General features: G+C 41.9%; 1 protein-coding gene across 1 annotated transcript in view; it reads left to right on the top strand.

Moving 5' to 3' along the window:
* MICU2 (mitochondrial calcium uptake 2) overlaps positions 1–23202 on the top strand; it is a 1974490-nt gene that overhangs the window by 1255715 nt on the left and 695573 nt on the right. The window contains exon 7 of the mRNA XM_044071592.1: positions 15987–16069. Coding sequence (XP_043927527.1) covers positions 15987–16069 — 83 coding nt within the window. The remainder of the gene's footprint in view (positions 1–15986; positions 16070–23202) is intronic.

Raw genomic sequence — 23202 nt, 5'->3', positions numbered from 1 at the left:
TTTGTTGGCAAGTAAGTTTGCTATAGCTTCTGGATCAGTACATCTCTGCACACAATTGTATATTTCCTTTGAGCCTGTGGACATAGATAAAGAATGCCTAGTGTTTCTCCTTGGCTTGGGAGGCTACATTTACCTCAAATTTGGCTTTGGTAGACTTTATTTGCCCTCTGAGTTGTTTGTTTAGTTTGAGATTGCTTTTACCCTGCTGGGGGGTGCTGCACCTCCTAATTTTTGTTATGATTTTCTATCTTCTGTTATACAGTGTATAGACAACGTGATTACACCAGGATGGCTTGTTTTTTTAATTAGTTTTGTACTACTTCCTGGTAGGTACAGCTGCCTCTGTGCAGCTGTTAACATGTTTGTTTAGGGTTTCTGTAAACAGTTTTGCATAGGCAGCAGTGTTCTCTGGGTTTATGATGCCTTGAAATTTTGCCAGGTTATCCCTTAATAGTAGGAAGTTAGCCTTAGAGTAGTTTCTTAGTTTCTGAATATTCCAGGGTTAGCTGGGGTTCCAAGTTTTTTTTTTTTTTTTACCTCAAAGGAGACCATTGTGTGGTCTGACCTTATCAGAGAAGACATTACTCTAGTGGGGTGTGCAGCACTGTCCCATAGTAGTGTGGACCAGATCCATATGGTTGGCAACCCTTTTTGGTGAATTGACAGTCTGGTCCACTCTAGGCATCTCTGTGCCTATACATTTCGTGTTGTATATAACTACCATTTAAAAGTGGAGTAATTAAAGTCTCCCATGAATATGGTATTGGGTTGGATGGTGGGTGTTTCCAATAAGGTTAAATACATTATATGGTTTTCCTGAGTCATACAAGGGGACCTTTAGCTTGCAAGGAAGTGGTTTGGAATTTTGCTTATGGTGATTTGAACATGGAGAAGCTTGTGCACTGTCCTGTTTCAACAGCCTTGAGGTATATTTATTTTTTATGTAAATCAAGACACCTCCACCTTTAGTCCCCTGTCTGTGTTGTAGCTGGTTTAAATGTGCGGAAGGTGTTGTAGGCTTGCACTGTCAGTGTGCTGTCTGCCGGTTTATACCATGTCTCAGTGACCGCACTGATGTCAGCATTCTCTAAGTTGAAGAGAGCTTCTACGGAGGAGAGTTTTTTGTTTAGACTCCTAGCATTGAGTAGTAACACCTTTTGATTGTCTTGGTTTTGATTTGCTATGTTGGAAGTACTTTCAGTTTGGCATTACCTAAAAATGCACTGTGAAGGGAAGACAACGTTTTAGCTAATATTCAAAAGCTTAATGGGAAGAGGTACAAACCATTTGTGACAAAGCAGCGTGGGCTGTTGACCATCTCTTTCCATGCTGACAAGTATTGCAGCCCCTTAGAATGACACCAAAAACTAAGCCAATTATTAAAGTCAGTCATCTTTTGTTTGTAGTGTGGCATCATGCTTGGAGAAGGTAAAGTGCTGCTCAGTGCTAGGCTCATATCAGCCTGGGACACACATTCCTAGAGCTCTGTGATTCTGTCTTCATATAATCTAGGAAGGTATGTCTCAGGTCATCTACACCCACATGGGCTATGACTGTGTCATACTGATACTTGTGTTCCAATGACCTGAGTACGTGTGTAATTTGGGGGATCCTGGCCGCTGATAAGCAACTGACCGTGACTTTCTCTTTACTCAGCCTCGTGAGAGAGGGACATCCTTGTGTCTCACAATGGTGTCTCCAGTGACCAGAATGTTGGATTGTGTGGTGGTTTGCCTTATGGGCTTAGAAGTAGAGGCTACATGAGATGGGGCCGTATGTGTTTATATGGGTGATGTTTTGAAAGAGTGCATTTGGGGCTGATGAGGACATTGTTGTGTGTATTTCATCTAGGAGGTCTTTGAGGTTTAGGAAAGTTACATTTAAGTGCCTCACCATATGTAAGTATTTGTGTCTGCTTTGAATTATGTGTAATGAGTACAGCACGTGTACCACTGCCAACCTTATTAACATTTTGAAGGCATTTATGTGAGAGCTTTGCCTCCAGTGCCATTGTGTAAATGCATCTCACATACCATATCCATTTGTTTGAGAATTAAGTGGTCATCAGTAAACATGAGGCAATTTCTGCATTGCCTCAGGGTGCCCATATTTCACCAAGCTGGTAACAGAAATAATGGGAGAGCTCATAACCATGGCAACAGATTTTATTTTATTGATTAAACAACTGGAGTGAGAACATAAATTAATGTCAGGAGTACCCAATTTACAAATCTGAGAGCAGTACTTGTCACTTCAAAATAGTTGTGCTGCAGGCAACTAGGTATTGGTGAAAGTTCAATGGTGCTTTTGCAGGAAAAATGTTAACTCAGATATTTGGGTTTATACATGGCACTGCCAAACACTTGATGGAAAACTAATAAGTAGACACTGATGATTTAAGGATAAAGTATTTGCATTGTATTTAGAGCCATTGGCAAAGAAAAAAAGGGACTCAGAATTTCAAGGATATAATTGGCATGGTAATCAAGAAAAGTTGACTTTATTTGCAGACAATATTATTTTGTACTGGATAAAACCAGAAAAGGACATCTCAGTGTTGTGGAACATTCTGAGACAGTTTCAGGTTTCTTTGGAATATAAACTTAATGAAGACAAAACAAAGGCTATAGCTGTAAACTATGTACCCACACGTGTTGGTTTAGCAATATCCGTATGTATGGGGATATGATAAACTGAAGTATTTAGAAGCAAGGAATAAAAATGATTCTGTTATGGCAGTTGCAGATATGTGGGAAGAGACTTAACAGAAGATAATACATAAACTGAGTAACTGGAAACTTTTGTTTATGGCTGTGGCTAGCAAGATAGAAGCTGTGAAAATGCTTTTATTCCCTTTAGGTTTATATACAGGTCAGGCATATTTTTATCAACCAGAGAAGAAGTTTTGGACAGTAATAAAGTGTTGAAGGATTTTATCTGGGAGGGGAAGAGGTCAAGGGCCATGTGGGATAAATTGACCCTTCTAATAGAACAAGGTGGTTTAGGGATTACATAATTTGAAGGGATATTTTAGAGCTACACAGTTAAGGCTCACATACATTACAGAAGCCGAAAGCTAGAATTCAAAGGGGAAAGCAACGGTTATGAAGCAGGGTGGAATTTCAGGAAATAGATAGTGGTATTTTAGATGCAGATCCTTAAGGAGAATAACAGCCATACAAAATATTATGTTTGCAAAGTAGCAAAAAGCATTCTAAGAACTAATCCAACACAGGATTGGAGAACAGAGATTCTGCTAATAGGGATGAATGCTGTTAGGGGTACAAAAAATATGCAAGAGGGGACTGGTATTTACTGGAGAAAACTGGCAATGGAACCAGTGTACTGGGAACAAATAACTGTAGAGGGAAAGGTAATACATGGCACAGTGGTGCAGCAGTAGTGTTGTCACCTCACAGCAAGAGGTTCTCCAGTTTGATTCTTGGCTGGGGTGCCTTCTGTGCGGAGTCTGCATGTCCTCCCTGCATTCGTGTGGGTTTCCTCCTCGATTACAAAGACATGCGTCTGGAGCGTTTCTCCCCGCGCCTCCGCTGAAAATTTGCTTCATTCCAAATGGGACTTTCCCGGTAAACAAATGTTAAATAAATAAAAATAAATAATAGAATGGGAAGTTGCCAGGAAGACATTAGGACTGCAGGCTAGAGACTGCCTTCCCTATCAGGCATTGATGTCAGGGTATAGGCAAAGAGAAAAGGATAGGGGAATCCTAAGAGAAAGATCTGCTCTGGTAGAGTTATAGTTAAATTAGAACAGTGGCTGATGGTAAAAAGTGTACCTTTAAAGCAGCAGTGTATTTGGTAGACTGGCCGGGTGTCGGGCTTCCATGGCAGGGAATCCCCATATGTTAAGAATACTGCAGCAATGAATGTAGGGGCATCGGTATTTACATATCAGTAGGACTATGATGAAGAAAAACAATTTTTTGAGAAGAGGGAGTACAAGAGTGTAGTTTGATCGAGGATATGAGGAGGAGAAAGTTAAAGGGTCAGAGGCAGGGTAAGGAGAGAGAAATTATAGCAGAGTAAATGTTACTAAAAGCAGGTGAAGATGAAGTAATTACACAATGTATATCTTAAAGGGAAGCCATGTTATTTGCTGTATGGAAATGAGTTCAAGCAAGTGGTATTCTGAGGAAAGTGACATTATACTGGTTTCATGTCTGTAGTGACTGCCAGTACAGTTCCAGTCTGGTTTGTTGGTGTGTGCTTACTCTTTGATGTTTATAAGTGGAACATAGGCAGGAAAGATATGTATAGGTACCTTAATTTTTTTCAGGTTTTTCTTTAGAGACAGGGCTTTTACTTTTCAGTCTGATTTTCTCTATCAGTGTTGAGTTTCTTATAGCATTCAGAAGCACATATACACTTTCCAAATCTTGATGCATACCATATCCCGACTTCCACCCCCCCCAAACAAAATACACAAGTAATAGTTTTTAACAACATGTTAAATATACCTTGCTGCATGTTACAGCCTTGCACTTCATCTAAAGGCGCATTGTATTGTCTTGTTGAAGTTGTATGTCCTATAATTTAAAGTGTAGATTTACTTTCGGATAGTGAAATTGGGAAACTGTTGCATAAAAAGTCATCTGAAGGGGTATAAGGATGGTGCTGGTTCTGTTACACCATTTTGGAAGTTACACAGTCAGCAATCTGCCAGTCAAATTATTGGAGACTATGGCTAGCCCAGGAGGTTAAAACCATACATCTCTTACATCAGTAACTGCCTGTGTCATTGGTGTCAGATGACATTACCCTCCTTCATTCTTTGCCTTACTCCCACTGATCACAGAAAATAGGTAAAATATTAAGTAAAAACTTCAACTGTACCAAGGTTCTCTTTGGTAAAGTGCAGCCCTGCTACCTGCAATTAAAATTATATTTTCCACTTTCAGCAGCAGAAAAGTTGTATCTGACAAATCAGTGTGCTTGGGGATACAAAGGGAGGCTTCTTGTTTCTGCAGCTGTAGATTACATTTTCATTTGTTTAACTTTTCACTTTCTGTAACTTATAGACTTTTGTTTTCCTTTTTTACAACAGTGAAGTACTGCAACATATGCTATGATATATGTGCTCACTACTCAAATGCAGTGTAACTAGTACCATAGCAGAATTTTTAACATGGTATAGTACATTTAGTATCTGCCAAGATTGGCAGTTATACACAGATTTGCTCAGTCTTTGCTTATGTACTTGATCTTTTAGGCTTCACCTTTGGAATCAATCCTGGTCACTCAGGAGTAAATCGCTGCAAAAGTAGTAGTGCATGGAGCACTGTATGCTCTGAAACTGAGTAAAAGATAAACTTGATAAGTGCCTCTCTAGTGCAGGACCCAGTCTTAACAGCTCTTAAGAGTGCTAACCAAGAGGGACCATCATTTAGGCACTCGGTGGTTGTTTGGGTTTTCTGTTTTTGTGGCTTTTTTTAATTCCTTTTTAAACTCTTTCTTCTGTGTTTAAAATGGTCAGCCCCAGGCTGACTCTGCTTCTTTCAGCTGTTAGGTCATGTACTGTCCAATGCCTTTTAGTCTCTGCTGCTAGCTTACCAGATTCCTCTTCGTGATTGTGGACTTCTCTCTCTGGCCTTGCACCTTTTGTTGCATATGGTCCCTGAGTGGCTCTCTTGTTTTCTTACTGCTAGATTGCTTTTAGCCCAATGCCTTTTAGTCAATTATCAGCTTAATTTTCAGATTCTTCTTTGTTATTTTGGACTTCTGTCACTGACCTAATTCCTTGCCTTGGATAAATTTGTTAAGCGCCTCCCTAGTAAAAGACCCAGTCTCAACAGCTCTTAAGAGTGCATACCTGAGAACTGTTAAGATGGGGTGTCCATCTAGGAACTGACATTGGGCAGTGGCAGAAGATAAAGCAGCTTTTAATAGCTGTCATGATTTAACACTTCCACATTTATAAATCAGGAAGTGCGGCTGATTCAAGTATTTTACAGCTTTTAAAGCTGTTACTGCCATGGAGGAGCTCTTGGTTTCTTACTGCTGTCTAACAGTGCTAAGTGTTTTACTGTCTTTCAAAGAAGCAGCCAGTAAAGCACTTTGTGCTCATACATTTTTTCTCCGTGTACATCTTGCCTCAGATAACATCCTTTTATTGTTCATAGGTTCATAGGTTCATACTAGGCTATCTGCCCAAGGGCATTTACAAGCCTAGCCCATAGTTTTGTGGCTTACGCCACCCCTTTAGTATGGGGAACTATACCCATTATTTTGCTGTGCCTCTGTCGAGCAGTGACACTGAGGTAATCCCTGGGGTATATCTGCGATCTCCCATCCATTGGTCAAGATTTCTCTTGAACAAGGCCAGCGAGGTGCTCTGCCTCACATATACCGGGATTTTGTTCCACAACATAGGGAGTCTTTGGGTGATGAATCTATCCCTCCAGCACGTCCTATTAATAGCCGTGGTCGAGGTTTAAGTCTCCCGCCTTGTGGCTCTGATGGATCTAGATTTTTTGAGGTGAAGCATATTCATCAAATCTGGGTTTGACATGGCCTTGTATGTTAGGCAAAGGTCACCTCTGAGCAAGCGGTGCGACTGAATAGAGCTGGAGTTCTTTCAGTCGGGCAGCATAGGACAGATTTTTGAGACCCTTTATCCTTTTGGTGAGGAACTTTTTGGCCTCTCCAGCTGCTGCAAGTGTCGGATCAGATACATTCGAATGGGGCATTGTACTCAATCATTGGTCTGATGAGTGATGAGTAGAGGAGACAATGACCTCCCTTGATCTAGATGAGAATCCCTTCATGATAAGGTGGGCAATGTAGAAGGTCTTCCTAACTACTTTAGCTACATGGATGTCGAATGACAGACTACTATCAACCTGGGTCCCCAGGTCCCTGATAACTTCTTCTGTGCTCAGTGGATTGCCACCTATTTGGTAGCTAGGGGTAACCTTGTTTTTCCCGAAGGGTATGACTATGCATTTTTGGCATTTAACTTTAGGCCATGGCTCTGGCACCAGTTATCCATTTCTGTGAGACCCTTCTGAAGGATATCTGTGTCAGATGTGTTTTCTACTATGGCGCCCAGTTTGCAGTCATCTGCAAACTTTGTCAGCCATAACCCTCCTGTGTTTGCTTGTACTGGAGAAGTAGATGCCAAACAAGAGTGGGCCTAGGACTGAGCCCTGTGGGACACCACTTGTGACAGGCTTTGAGTCTGACATGGCGCCAGCAACTCTGACCCTGTGGGTTCTGTCACTCAGCCAGTTTGCAACCCATCTTGTGATGTATGGGTTAATATTTAAGCTGATGAGTTTTTCAATGATACCCGAGTGGGGTATTGTATCGAAGGCCTTCGCCAGATCGAGGTAGGCTGTATGGACTGCCTTTCCTCATCAATGGCTTTGGTGACTGTTTCAAAAAGTCAACCAAGTTTAAAAGGCATGATCTGCCTTTGACAAAGCCAAACTGGGTTGGATCCAAAGTCTGCAAATTCCCTATGTCTTTATTTATGAGGTCCATTATGATCCTCTCCATGGCTTTGCAGATAAGGCTTGTCAAGCTAATGGGCCGGTAATTTCCAGGGTCGGTGTAGGCACCGCTTTTGTGAAGTGGGACCACAGTTGCAGTGCGCCACTCCTGGGTGCGTATCCAGAGGTAAGGCTCTGATTAAACAGCTGTCCTAGCTGTGGGTTTAATTCCTCATTGAGTTCGTGGAGCACACAGCCGGGGACACCATCAGGTCCCATGGATGCTGTGTTTTTGCTTTGGAGAGAGCAGTTCTCACTTGGGCGTTGTAGATGTTTGGGGTGCTGCAATCATTTGGTATAGATATCCCTCCTTTTGGGGGGGGGAGAAGTTTGCACTGAACCTGTCAGCCAGTATGTTGGCAATGTCCATAGGATCAGTAATCTTCACATCATTTTGAACTAGTTCTGAGCATATCTGGGAGTTTCCTCCCAGGTTTCTAACATAGCTAAAGAAGGCCTTATGATTGTCTTTTGAGTCTTTAGCTATTTTTCTCTCAAAATTTGCTTTGGATGATTTTATGAGAGCTCTTAGTTTTTACTTATAGTGATCAAGGGTGTCTTACCTTTTAAGGATTTTGCTCTATCTTGTAGTAGCTTCCTCCTTTGTTGTAGGGTATGTTTATGGCTGGGGTCCACCAGACTGGACGCTTGCCTTTGGTACAGAGAGTCTTTGTTTTGCTTGGGATTGCCTTATCCATGCAGTCCTGCAGGTGCTGGTAGAAGGCATTTGTAAGTGATTCAGCGGCATGTGTACTGTTTTCCGCCGCTCGGGGCCTTAAAGGAGACCACACTAGTCTTTAGAAGTGTGAAGTCGGCTTCGAGAAGTTCTTTACTGTGGTCTTTTTATTTCAGCTGGGGTGGGATGAGGACCTCCAGCGAGATTAGTTTGTGATCTGATCTCACCAGTGAGGGGTATACTTCCGTGTTGAACATTGTGCTCCCATGTTCGTGATGATGAGGTCAAGTATGTTATCTCCTCTTGTGGGGATGGTAACTAGTTGTTCCATGGCATTTGAGTTTATGAATTCCAGGAACTTTTGGGCTAGGGTGTTTGGGCTTGAGTAGTGTTCCCAGTCTATATTAGGGTAGTTGAAGTCACCTAGTATGATGGTGTTTGGTGATACATTTATCCCTCTAGTGTTTTCAGGAAGGCCATGTGAGGTTCCTGAGTTTGTGAGGGTGGCCTGTAACATGCTACAATTTGCAGAGCAGTCTTGCCTATGGTTAATTGCACCTGGATGGTCTCCGATGCATCGTGCGTTGCAACCAGTCTTGAGGTGTGGGAGTCCTTGATGAATATGGATACACCCCTCCTTTTTGGTATTGTCCGGATTTTGGGGCCGAACGCATGATATGAGGTCAAACGTGATAGTGCTGCGGTGCTCCCAGGATCCTTGAACCAGGTTTCTGTCACAGCACAGAGATCGATGTTCTGCATATTGACAAGGGCCTCGAAAAGTGCATTTTGAGATTCAGACTTCTGGCATTGAGCAGCATTACCCTTAGTTTTTTTCCTTTTTGTGTTCTAGGGTGGTAGGTTTAGAATTTGAGCCTTGCCTAAAAAGGCACTATGGGGGTGGCAAGAGCCTTTGCCAATATCCGAATCCCAGGGTGACAGGTGCAAGCCGCCCTTGTAAGCAGCGTGGCTTGTCCAGCATGTCATCCCAGGCAGACAGACACTGGATCCCCTTTGAATGACACCAGTGTTTAAGCCAATTGTTAAAGCTGATCATCTTATCTCTGTATTGTGGCATCATTCTTGGTGAAGGTAGGATACTGCTCAAGGTCAGGGTCATACCTGCCTGGGCTACATAATCAGAGAGCTCCTCGATGTCTCTTTTCATGTAGTCCAAGGAGGTACGTCTCAGGTAGTTTACACCAGCGTGGACAATGACTGAGTCGTATTTGTACCTGCTGTTGAGAGACCTGAGTGCTTGCGTTATGTGGCGGATTCTAGCGCCCGACAGGCAGCTTACTGTGACCTTCTCCTTACTCAGTCTGGTGAGCGGGACGTCAGTGTGTCTTATGGAGTCACCAATGACTAGTGTGTCTGGCATTTTGTTTGGCCTTAAGGGCTGTGACTGTTTGACACTCTGACTGTGAGGTCTATGTGTTGCAGGTGATGTGTTCTGAGGTGGTGGTTGTTTGGGTGTCTGCTTTGGTGGCCTCTGCTGTTTGGGTGTCTGCTTTGGTGGCCTCTGCTGTTTTGGTAGATTTTTGATCAGAGCCTCCGAGTATGTCTTTGTGTGTTTATGTGTATGATTTGAGGTTGTGATGGTACTATGTGAGACTGGGTCTATAGTGTGTGTGGTAACCTTCTCCTCCTGACTGGTCTTGCCAGTCCTATGTTGAGAGAGCTCAGCCTCCAGTTTGGCTGTATAGTTGCATCTCTTGCATGTATTTGTGTTTTGTGGGAGGAGGAGAGGGTTGTCTGTGTACATGAGGCAATTGTAACATTGCCTCAATATTCCCAGGTTCACCAGCTGAGCAGGAGAGGACACTAGCTGTATGTTCTCAACACATATACTGCAGTGCAACTCTTGAGCTTTGCTGTCAAGGTGAATTTCTTAGCATCCACGTCTCAAGCCCGTAATATGCTGGTTATGATCAGAGACCTGATCATAATCCTGCATATATTGTACAAGATGAGACTATAGAACAGTTTCTATATCTAGTCAGAGAAGTCTTGTAAGATTTCTACCAGGAATGCTATACACAACTTCTTATGCCACATGAGGATTTATATGCAATCAGACAGCACCTCTGGAAAATGGTTCCTTTTCAAATTAAAAAAAATCTGTTCTAGTATATAGCCATGTAACTCCATTGCGAGTATTAATTCTTTGTAACATTTTGCCAATATCTCTTGTAAGTAACTGCATTTTGCTTCTGATGTGTACCCCCATCCTGTGGCCAAAGTGTTTCTTTTTGGAATCATTTCACTAACCTGTTTAACAAATATAAAGTAAAATAAGCTGAACTGTAAATTGAATCAGCTTCTTTAACATATCCGTGTCTACTTCCTTTTCTTCTTTTACTTCTCAAATTAAAAATATACATAAAACAACAAAAAAAAATGTTACTTTTATGATAACCTGCTATTTTTTTCTGCCTCAGATGCCGGTCAGCCATCTTGCCCTCTCTTGTCTACTGGCCCATTCAGTCTCTGTCACCACGGTGAGAGTTAACCAAGAAGGGCCATCATTTAGGTACTCAGTTTGGGTTTTCTGTTTTTGTGACTTCTTTTATTCATTTTTATACTCTTTCTTCTGTGTTTAATATGGTCAACTTCAGGCTGACTCCGCTTCTTTCAGGTTGTTAGGTCATGTATTCTCCATTTTTGCTGATAGCTTATCAGATTCCACTTCATGGCTGAGATCTCCTCTCTCTGGCCTTGCACCTTTTGCTGCATATGGTCTCAGACTGGCTCTGCTGCTATCTCACTGCTAGATTGATTTTAGCCCAATGACTTTTTGTCAATTACCAGCTTAATTTTCATATTATTATTTGTTATTTTTGGACTTCTGTCACTGGCCCAGTTCTTTAACTTACAAATGGCCCCAGGCTGTTGGTGGGAATTCTGATTATGCCTTTTTGTCAACATTTCTGCTGCTATCTCACTGCTATATTGATTCTAGCCCAATGACTTTTAGTCAATTACCAGCTTAATTTTCATATTATTCTTTGTTATTTTGGACTTCTGTCACTGGCCCAGTTCTTTAACTTACACATGGCCCTAGGCTGTTGGTGGGAATTCTGATTATGCCTTTTTGTCAACATTTCTGTACTAGGTTACTAAATCCCTCGTTGTTCTTCAGGTCTTCCTTTGGCTGGCCTTGTGCCTTGCTTCACATTAGGCTTAGTATTCCTGGGCCTTGACAGCCTGCTGCCGTTAAGCTTTTCTATGACTCTCATATCTATTTCCAAAATTCAGTTTTTTCTCAGTACTTCTCACTTTTCTTCCAGAGATGCGGTATATTCCAGTGATAGCTGATTGTATAATTTGACTTGAATTTTGTCCTTTTGGTTTATGAGCTGTTTTTTCCTCTCCTTTTATATTTTTGAATGAGTAGTGATGCTAGTCTTTTTCTTTTGAGGCATTTATTGGTCCAGTATCTCTAGTTCAGGTCTTCCTTGGAGATGCAAGCTTTAGAGACAGCCTTTACAGTGATTCATGTAGCAAGTTATGCTTGGGACTGTTTTAGAGGTAGAGGAAGATGGACTGATTCTACCACCTACAAAAGTCAGATGAGCAAGACTAAGTCCATCTTCTACTATCTATAACCACATAAATCAAACCTACTGAAATCTTTAATATTAAAAACTAAAACAAAAAGATGCATATTGCTAAATGACATGGATCCTTTACAGCAACACAGCCCATCTCTGTTTAAATATAGGTCAGGACTTGCACAGCACCAGTAGTTCTTGAAAAGGAGTGTATAGTAAACTAGTGAAGTTATATTAGAAGAGCAACTGGCATTAGGCAAGTCCAGTGGTAGATTTGAGCTCTGAGTGAATGTGATTGGAGTAGTTGACATCACAGGAAGTATGCTGATGCAGGTTTGAGGCTATTCACCCTTACACAGACAGTAAAGCACTTTATTGTTGCCACGTGTGCAAGGGAGACAGGCCATGGAATGACAGCACATTGTAGTGCAAACCAAGTTCAAAATGTAGATATGGACTAAAGGAGGAAATGGCAAAGTTACAAAAGGAGGAATAGCAAACAGTGGAAAAACACTCCAGGGTAACTATAAGGAATATGTTTTTTATTGGAGAAGGTTTCTCATAGAAGAAGAGGATAGCTGGGTAACGTAGTGAGAAATTTTTGGGAAAGGGAAAGTTGTCAGGGAACACAAATATAAAAAACACAAAAAGGGGTGGTGCTTGCACAAATGATGGGGCAGCAATGGATGGACTCCGAGGGTGGACATTTGGTTGTGTGGAAGGATGGTTGACATACAAGAACAGTATTGGCCCTTACATTGCCATATTGTACAAAGCACTGCATGTAAAGCACAACTTGTTCTGAAAGAGGCTTCTGCTTATCTATCCACCAGATACTTCTGGTCTGCAACTGCAGCACTCTGCATAATATGGTATGGAAGTATGGTTTGCAAATATTCTGTAATGTAATTTTATGCCTGCTGTGGTTGACATTTATTTAATTGCTGCCACAGATATTTTGGTTTTACACTTTCACAGATTCTGCTGGTAGAGGGTCCATCACAACTGGGAAGCACATGTCTGATGTCAGTATGTCATCTGTGGCTGATGTGCACATGGTTCAGTCGGATGACGTGGCACTGTAAGCAGCACTAACATTGGAGGGCTTGCCCACATTCTCCACACATGAGGAGCCTGCACAGAAGCAGGCTGAATCCCCAGCCTCACCAGTGTTTGACAGATTTCTCATAACTGTGAGTTCCACCCCCAGCCTAGATGGCATCTGTGAATTGCACTGCTGCTGACATGCAGGTACACTCCACAAAAGAGGTGCATGGTAGTCTGCAGCACTGCCTTGAATCCAGGTCTGTCCCTGACCTTAGTGCAGGACTTGGCATTAACCACTGGATGTGCACATCAGTGATCCGTGCACTTACTTCCCACACCATTGTGGAGATGGTGATTGTGCTAATGACTGAGAGCTGTGCTGTACAACACTTGCATAGCCTACAGGATGAAATCCAGTACCTGCTCAGTGATATGGGAGTATCATAGTCAAACATTGATAACATTCATGGAGCAGATAACTGAACTCTGGTCTACTTATGCAGGTTCTGTCCATGGCCGTGGAAAATTCCAGATGTGAGGTGGCTGGTCATAGGTTGGCTATACCCTGATGATGCAGAATTTTTCAGAGCCAGTGTTCCAGTTGGCTGTGGCAGCAGACGTCACCACACCTGGCTGTGACTGGTTTCACATTTATGGTCACTGATGTTACTCATACCCCACTTCTAGGACTCCTCATCAGACTGGTGTTCTTGCTTCTGTAGTTCTACACTATTAGTATCCCCTGTGAGCAGAAGGAGCATCATATCTACATATGCCGTATATCCAGTTGCTGTTGATACAGAACAGCTCATCCTGGTGCACGTGCATGCTCCCATAGTTCTCCAGTCTGCATCAAGTCCTGAAATCACAGGCCACTGCAGTACACATTGCTGGCATTCACAGCATGTTAGCTTCACCCTGACACCACACTACATGCTGTCACATCCACCTCCCTTGACACTGGCCCATATGATGCTGCTTTCAGGTGTCACTGTGTGCACCCACCTATGCAAACAATGACTGGACCCTGACCAACCCTAGCTTGTGTAAATCACAACATGGTCAGTTCATGCACTTCATCGTATAGCTTGGTTTTGATAATACATGCATCATTTCATTCTTTGTGCTGTTTCATGGCACAAGGTTGTTGGCCAGATGCCACCTTTTCTCCAGTGCCACAATGTATTGCACCTACCTCAGCCTTTCACATAGTGTTCGTTTGGTACATGTTCCTCTTGTGATGGCTGCTCACCTGATGTTCCCATTAATTAATGTGGATCTTGCCCAGATGTTTCCTTGCTCCTGAAGCTTTTTGCATGCAATCATGTTATATAAGGTGACACACATTACAAATATCTGGCTGCAGGTCTGCACTGGTGGTGTACAGGGCTAAAGCTTGGACTGTGACTCATGTGACTTAAAATTGAATGGCAGCTCAGATGCTTCACAAGGAGGAGGAGGGTGTGCATGTAAGGGACCAAACTAGTGGAGTTCAACTTCACTGGTAATAACACAACTGGTATCAGCCACTTGTGTAACTGAGGGGTATGTTCAGCACTGATTACATTGCACAACCCACTATTGGGGTGTTACTGGGTGTGCGCAGAGCAGGGAAAATGGTCGAAAAGCATGCCTCAACAGCAGTGTGATACTGGCCCAGAGCCCAGTTTCACCTCATTGGCCCCCATCATGGTCAGGATTAGCCCAGGGGAATCTAAGGCAGGTCTGGGCTCAGAGAACGAACCAGGGGCAGCTGATGGCCAGTTGTTGGAAGCCAAAAAGAAGCAATATATAAATAAATATTATCTGGAAGTAGGTTTCAAGTAAGTACTGCCGTGCCCCACCAGATGCATCTCGGCAGTGGATATATTCCATAAGTTGAATAAAAATGCATTCTACCATGTTCTGTCTCTCTGCATGTACAGTATTGTATGTCACTCTGCCATGGTCTGAGGTTGCCAATGGGGTTGTCATCATCCATGGCTCTAACACAAATCCAGCATGCCCGGAAATAGTCACTCCATTATCTCTGCCCTGCTGCCTGACTGCATGGTAATTGTATGTAGTGGATTTTTGTATAGCTGCCAAGTATATAACCCTGTGGAATGTCACACCTGCTTGAATCTTTGTTACAGAGCAAACATGACACCTGCATGAGTCTTTGTTACAGGTCAGACATATCGTATGCCAGAAATGAGTCAAGGAATCTGGAAACATTCTAGATTATACCCTGGACATGGCAAATCACCTGGCAGTTGAGGGAGGGGAAGCATGGGTATTAAAGTTTAGTTTAGTTTTGTCTTTTAATTTAATGGTGTTTACTTTAGATTTTTATTTAGGTCATTTTATCAGTAATGCAGTTTTCTTATTGGCTAGTTGCAGTTTTATTAGTTTTTAGTTTTTTAGGTTTAGTGGTCTATCTTTTTGTATGTGCAGCATATTTTTTGTTTTTCCTTTTTAAGTGTGCATAGTTCCAAGCTATATTGTTTAGTTATACTAGTAGAATGGTTAATGATGTATTTTGTAGAGTGATGATAAAAATATGTATTCTTTGGTACCTGGTAATGAGCATATATTTTAGATCCCTTCCTCTGTACCCCTCATTAAGATATATTTAATTTGAAAACATCCAGTTCTAATTATCATCATGGAATTGTAGGAGTACTAACCCTCACACTGTTGTGGCAGTGTTGTTATTACTAAGTACAACATAAACACTCGTGGATAGCTACATTAAATTAGAACTGCAGTATAATACTTATTAGACTGGTTGAGAAAAAAATCCAGCTTCACAGAGGCATATGACCTAATCACTCTGTGTGAATAAGCAAACCTGCATACCTCCACTGCAGAACACAGTAGCAGTCTTTTCGTCGCACTGATTTTCTTAGGTCTGCATTTTTGTAATCAGTGTTATGTTACCACTCGTACTTATTAGGTGTCATCTGTTAGAAATCGTAGTAGTAGTTTCTCATGAAACCAGCATCTCCTGTGGGAGAAAGCACTTCACAGTTACTTGTATTGAACAGTCTTTTTTTAAAACCAATGTTAAGACATCATTTGTGCATAAAAGTCACACAGCTCTTCAATACAAGAGCTTACATGTGTAACAAGCATAAGATTTGTCAATTTGTTTAGAAGTTGTAGAGTTTTTATTTCAAGTTTTAAGATGTAAACTTGCATTGTGCTATCATTTCAGAGCCACTTACTGGATTTCATATTGCTTTCAAAATGCTTGATGTTGATGGCAATGAGCAGGTTGACAGAAAAGAATTCTTAAAGGTAGGTTTATGTACTTTTAATTTGAGTCACAGATTTTATATCTGTGGCACACGGTCTTTAATTCTAATTTTTTTTTTATTTTACTTCTTATTTGTCCCATGCATGTTGAGAAAGTCCAACTATCCTGGGAGAAATCTGAAAGAATAGCTAATTGAAAACTTACATTTGTTTAATGTGTTTAGCACAATTTAATGCTTAGAGATTGAATCACATTTGTGTACTTGAAATGTATAAAAAATTATGTTAGCATATCACTTGCACATTGTTTATCAGTGGAATCGGCTGTTGCTGGCAAAACACTGAATTAGCCAGCTTACCTGGTTATCAAATCAATAAATAAATGCATATATAAGTAAAGGAATGTTGCTTCTTATACACTAAGCAATGCAGTGAAAGCTGGAATACTTTTCTACAGGCTAATTTGCCATGTGTTAGTTTAAAACATTGAGATAATTCAGCTGTTAATACACTGAAGTAGGAAGAGAAGCATACTTCTTTAATCTTAGATCTGTAATAAGCTGCTTGATATGAATTATTTTCATTCCACTATTTATAGTGAATCAAATTTTAAGAGGTATTCCACATATAGAGTAGTAGTTTGCATAAAATAAATTGCATACATTTTGAAAAATCACACGTCCTATTATTTTGCTTATAAGCAGCAGAAGTTAAATATTAAAAATCCATATAGAGCTTGCAGTTTGCCAAGTGTGTTCAGGAAATGTAAAACATTAGCAACTTTTAAGATAGCATACCTTTTTAATACTTCTTTAAGTTGCTGGAATAAAAGGGAATCATGAATTTAATGTGGAAGCTCCTTTGAAATACATTGTCTTCATGTGCATTTTGTAAAAGTATTTAGAGAGCAGAAGTGAAGTATGCATTCAAATATAACAAACCATTTAATTTTCTTGCTGTGTGGTTAATGTAGTTCATTATTACTGGATGCTTGCTTTGATTGTCAGGCAGGATTATACATTATACTGCTATGTAGATTCTACTAAAACTATCGTAATGGAAATTGATGCTCCAAAACTGATTTGGATTTTGTTGTATAAATGTTGAATTTCCCTTAAACATTTTGGTTGTTGATTGTAGTTGATATGCTTTACATTTTCTCACTTTCTGAAAAAAAATGTGTGTGTAAGGTTCTCTAACATTGGATATACAGATACACATTTTGTCTTTGTAAGTTACTTATACATGTCCCCATCAGCAGTATCTTGGTTTATATACCCAAATGATGCAGTTGTCTAATCTTAATGCTTTCTCTTGTGATTGCAAGGGAACATTTCAAATCATTCTGTCTGACCAGGAGACTAATTATGAACTTTGAATTTATAAAGTCACATTAGTCATCCATCACCAAAGTTTACAGTATGTCAGAGGTTCACCAGCCATGAGGCAGGATGAGTGTGTTATCAGAGCTGTGGTTTATTTCCCAGGTATACATTGAAATGGTGTCACAGTATAATAGAAAACTGAATACTGAAATGTGCTTTGTTGTCTTTGATACAATGCTTAGATTTCCTGAGCATCTTTATAAAACAGGCACATCCCTGCAAAGTGTTGGTAGAAGAAGCCACTTGGATACAAAACCATAACAATTTATCCTTTCCTCCTTAGCTGGACAGATACTTTCATCTACCTTTGTTTATGAAATGTTATTGTTTAGTGATACTACTGTACCCGTAGTAGACCTAACATGTTAAACAGCACTGTGCAGTATTTTGGCTCGTTATGTTAACATAGTGTTCCTTACTGAAATGTCTGCACTCCAGATACTGAGTGCCAAAAATAAAGATTGAAACTGCACAAGAGCGAATTTCAAATTTCGCTCAACAGTTTTGAACTATTTTTTAAGGGTGGGGGAGCAAGCCCATCTGCTCATCCACAGAACTTGTATATATGTACTAACTCTGAGATCTCCACTCATTGGAGAAAAGGGAATATCCAAAAAAATATCCATCTCAGAGTTAGTATGTACAAGTCCAGTTTTTGGGCCATTCACTTTCCATGTTTCAAGACCTGCCCTACCCAGACCCTAATATTTCAAATAGTTCCTGTAACATAGCGGTTAAGAAACAGGTGGCCTTATGTTCATTTTTCTTCTATCCACTTTGCTGCCATAAAAACATTTTTTTCTGAAACTACGTTCCTAACTTATAGAATAAACTACCATCCCCAATTACCTCCAATGACTCTCTAAGATAATTTAAGTTGCTGCTAAAATCACACCTAATGGACACCTGACTGTGCTCTTGTAACCCTCTTGGGAAGGACTAATGTAGTCTCAATACTCAAATACTACACATTTGTACTGCATCATGTCTTTTGTACTGTGCACAACATTGTTCTCTTCTCAGACTAAACTGTATATAGTTGTGTAAATGTGTATGCCCTTCTATTCCTATGTTGCAGTATTCTTACTGTGAGATTTCCCACCTCAGGCGACCCGATGTCAGCTCCTATACAAAAGCTTAAGCCTGGTTGCTGTATGTGCGAGGGATGTCACACGTAGTGCCATAAACCAGGGACCTTAAATGTGATGTCTGCATGCACAGACCTCAGAACTTTTCAGCCACAGACGATGTCCCATCATTCGCTTCTACTATTGAAGACTTCTAAAAGCTAAGTACCCCGTTGGGGAAACCTTTTTGTTCTTTTTGCTTGAGCTTGGTTAGCTGTATTTAATATTAGCCAATGTCACTAAGAAGGGTAAATGCCATTGCGGACGTCAGATACCGCATAAGGATATCTACTACCGTTGCGTCTTTTGTCTTGGGAAGGAACACGATCATACCGCTTGTTCCATTTGCCAATCCTTTGTACTGAAGACCTACCATAGCCATTTGGCCACACTAAATTTATATTTAGAGAACCATCATCTCAAAAAGCTTGCGGTTAGAATGGAAATCGGTCGCTCCGACTGAACCACTGCAGAAAAAAGCCAAAGTTTCCAGGCCTACTTCTATTGCCTCTCTGCCATTGGATGTCCCTCCAACTTCAGATTTAGGAGTTGAGGGATGTCCAACAGAACCAACTACTTCGATGGCTCCCACCAAGGAGGCTGCTTCAGAAGCTACGGCCTTCACATCTACGGAGATAGTTCAGACGTCAATTCCTACTGATGTTGAGAGGGCACCAGAAACTGTCAGAAGACCTTCGGAGACTCCTATTCCTGAGACTCAAGCTTCTGAGCCTAGGCCTTCTCCCAAACCAATGCCTACTAAACGAAAACAGAAAACGAAACATTTGAATCATACCCCTGAAGGAGTCCCAGACTGGCGTTCTTTCACTAACTCTCTGATGCAGGACTTTATGGACCTCAGGCCCACAGGCTCTACTACCTCCACTTTACCTGTGCTCAACCCTTGGCCTGCCTCTGCTTTTTCTCTCCCTTTGCAGACTACCCAAGAAGGAGAAGAGAGACTAGAACCTTACTACTCTTCTGAAGACTCCATTTCTTATGCATCCCAGATTGCCTGTCATTTAGAATATTATTCACCAGATGAGGAATCAGTTGAAGGGGACTCACCACCAGAGGACATTACCTTGGGTGAAACAATAACTAAGATGAAGGAGTACTTTAAATGGGACACTACCTAGATGACTGATAGCCAGAAGAGGTATTTTGAACTCCTTCAAGTGGAGTCTCCCTCCCCATCAGTGGTCACACCAGTCTTACTTGCCTATCTGGATGCTTTTTTACCTCTGCATCCAAAAATCCAGACTCTCATCCACCTGCACCTAAAAGACCAGACAGGTTTTATAAGGTTCCTGATGAGCAAAGATTCTTAGTTAAACCCCCCTTGGCAGACCCTGCAGTTATTGCTGTCTCCCCAGGCAAGCAATCCAGACTTATTCCCTCTGCAGTTCTTTTGCCTACTGATAAAGACAGCAAAAGCATGGACAGGATTGGCAAAAAAAAGTGTACACCTCTTCTACCCTGGCCTTCTGTGCTATAAATTACCAGACACACATGGTTAAATTTGCACTGGACCTTGTCTCACAAGCAACTAATCTGGCTGCCACATCTGACTGCCCTACTAAATCAGGCATAACATCATAATTGTCTCTGGTTTCACAGGTAGCCAGACATTCAGTTAGGTGCAGTTATGCTGCAGAGGCCTTTGCTAGGTCAGAAGCTTCTGCTCCATCCATCCTCAGATATTCTTAGCTGTGCCTACAACCTTTTCCAGAAAACTTTAAAACTAAGATTATGGATGCCCCCTTAGACCATAACCTTTTGTTTGGAAAACAATCTGCAGAACATTTTAAAAACTGCAGGAGAAAAGCAAGGAACTGCAGGACATCAAGCATTTGCATGTATCCCCTATTCCAAAGTATTATAGGAGCTACCCTGCTAAAACCTCATTTGTCAGGAGAACCTCTTCCTCTGCCACTCCCTCATCCATGAGGCATAGGAAGGGAACCAGAAGGCAAGCATTCTCCAGACCTGTCACCTCTCAACCAAGTCCTAGACTTCTTTTAGCATAGAAGTACACCCAACAATGCGTGACTGCCTTGCCTATCTGCCCTTGTCAGCCTGTCTATCCCACTGTTTACCTGTTTGGAAAAGCATCATTTCAGACCAATGGGTACCATTCAAAATGGATACTTCCTTTCCTGGAGGGAAAAGACCATCCCAAAGCTTATTCCTTTCCCCCCAAAAACCAAATCCACCTCCTGACACAAATTCTTCAAGACCTCCAAAAATTAGGAACAATAGAACCTGTTCCTCCAGGGCAGGAAGGAAAAGGATTTTACTCAAGACTCTTTCTGGTCCCCAAAAAGGATGTCCCTTGGAAACCTATACTGGATGTATCTTTCCTGAACCAATTTTTAGAAGTTCCTTCTTTCAAAATGCTCTCCCTCCCAACTCTACTCCCTCTTATCCCAGACCAGGCCTTCATGGCCACTCTGGATCCTAATGGAGGCTTACCTGCAGATCCCCATAAAACCCTCCAACAGAAAATGTTTACATTTTTCTGGACCCTGCTGTCATTTTCAGTTTACAGCCTTGCCCTTTGGTTTGTCTACTGCACCCACAGTATTCACAAAATGCCTAGCCCTAGCCATTGCTTACTGCAGGACCCAAGGTATCCAACTCTACCCCTACCTAGACAACATTCTCCTTCTAGCAGAGACTGAAACCCATCTCAGAGACTACCTCAGATTCACCACCACCCTTCTTCAAAACCTGGGCTTCACCCTCAATATAAACACGTCCTCCTTGCTCCCTCAGCAAGGCAAAGTATTTCTGGGCTGCAGAATCAGGACAGATCTAATGTGGCCCTGTCTTCCACAGGAAAAGGTCCACTTCCTCTCCACTCACTTTCAAAACCTTTTACTGGAATCCCAATTTTCTGCAAGACAATTCCTGCAACTCCTGGGGCTTATGGCAGCCACCATTCCCATGCTTCCCTTGACAAGAATGCACATGTGTAAGTTCCAATAGTACCTCAAGAATGTGTGGTCACAACCTACACTCTTTAGAGAAGCAAATCCCCTTTCTGTCCTGCCTCAGATCCAGAGCTAAGGTGGTGGATTCAACAAATCTGTCACAACCCAGGATTGCCTTTCCAAATGCCCCCCCAAACCAGTTCATTTTCACAGATGCATCAGACCTAGGGTTGGGAGCCACCTGCAAGGATTTCAGGGTTCAGGAAACTTGGAATCCTGCCCTTCAAAAGAAACATATCAGTATAAGGGAGATGACTGCAGGCCCTGGAGGCTTTTCTTCCTACCCTCCATCCGGGTCCCATTCTAATATTCACAGACAACACCATAGTCCTGTGGTACTTCAACAAATAAGGAGGAACCAAAGCCTACCTCCTTTGCAGAATAATTCTGCAAATCTGGGACCTCGCCTCCAGGCACAGCCTGTCCCTGCAGGGCTCATACAATCCCCTCTCAGGGCAACAAACAGGCAGATCTTCTCCACAGAAAATCTTCTCTACAGCATGAGTGGATGCTGAACAGGGAAACCTTTCTAGACATTGTCCACTGGTGGGGCACTCTTCAAGTGGATCTGTTTTCCTCCCCCAGAGCAGACAGTTAATCAATTTCTGCACTAAGGATCACTCCCCACTAGCCTGGATTGTAGATTCCTTCAGCATTCCTTGGGAGGGACTATTCCTTTATACCCCCCCTTCCCTCTTATCTAAAAGGTCCTACTGAAAATCAGGAAGGACAAGCCAGAAATCTTGTTGGTGACCCGCTACTGGCTAAGGCAGCACTGGTTCCCCCTACTTCACTCACTAGCCAAGGGCAATCACCACAAGTTACCTCATAAGGTGGACCTTCTCACACAACAGAAGGGAACCCTAATCCATCTTCACCTACAGATGTTAGCACTAACACGCTGGGTGACTTCTAATCCTTTTTAGACACCACTATTCAGAGGACGTGCTTACAGTCCTGAGAGAGGCCAGGAAACATGCTACTAGAATATCATACTTATCAAAATGGGAGAGATTCTCAAAACGGTGTCTACTTAAGGACAGGGACCCCAGCCAGTCTGACCATTCCCTAGTCCTTGCATATGTGTGTGAACTCATTAAGGATAGCCTTTTGTACTACTCCGCGAAAGAACATCTTTCAGCCATATCTGCCTGCCTCCCTCCTTCTAGACCCACCTTTACTATCCAGGCTAGATGTTGAATGTTTCCTGAGAGGGGTCTTACAAATCAGACCACCTAGAAAACCCATCCCGCCATCCTGGGACCTAAACTTTGTCCTGGAAAAACTGACAGCTGGCCCCTATGAACCAGCTAGCAATGCTACTTTATAACTGTGTACATGGAAACCTGTACTGTTGGCGGCCATCACTTCTGCTAGGAGATTGTCAGAGTTACAGGCTCTCATGGCCTGCCCCCTACACAGTTTTCCACAAGGACAGGGTGACCTTGCACAATAACCCCTCCTTCATGCCTAAAGTGGTAAATGAGCTGTCCTTAAATCAATCTATTCACCTGCCTATCTTCTTCCCCTCTCCAACTAACAAGAGTGAGGGGATTCTCCCTTCCCTGGATGTGCACAGACAACTTAGATTTTACCTAGACAAAACTAAGCCCTTCAGAAAATCTGATCAACTTTCTGTCTCCTTCCACCCCAGGGCTATGGACAAG

Source organism: Protopterus annectens, chromosome 5.part0, assembly GCF_019279795.1.
Source record: "Protopterus annectens isolate FY-2018-M chromosome 5.part0, PAN1.0, whole genome shotgun sequence".
Taxonomy (NCBI): Eukaryota; Metazoa; Chordata; order Ceratodontiformes; family Protopteridae; genus Protopterus; species Protopterus annectens.
This window is presented reverse-complemented; position numbering and strand designations above follow the sequence as displayed.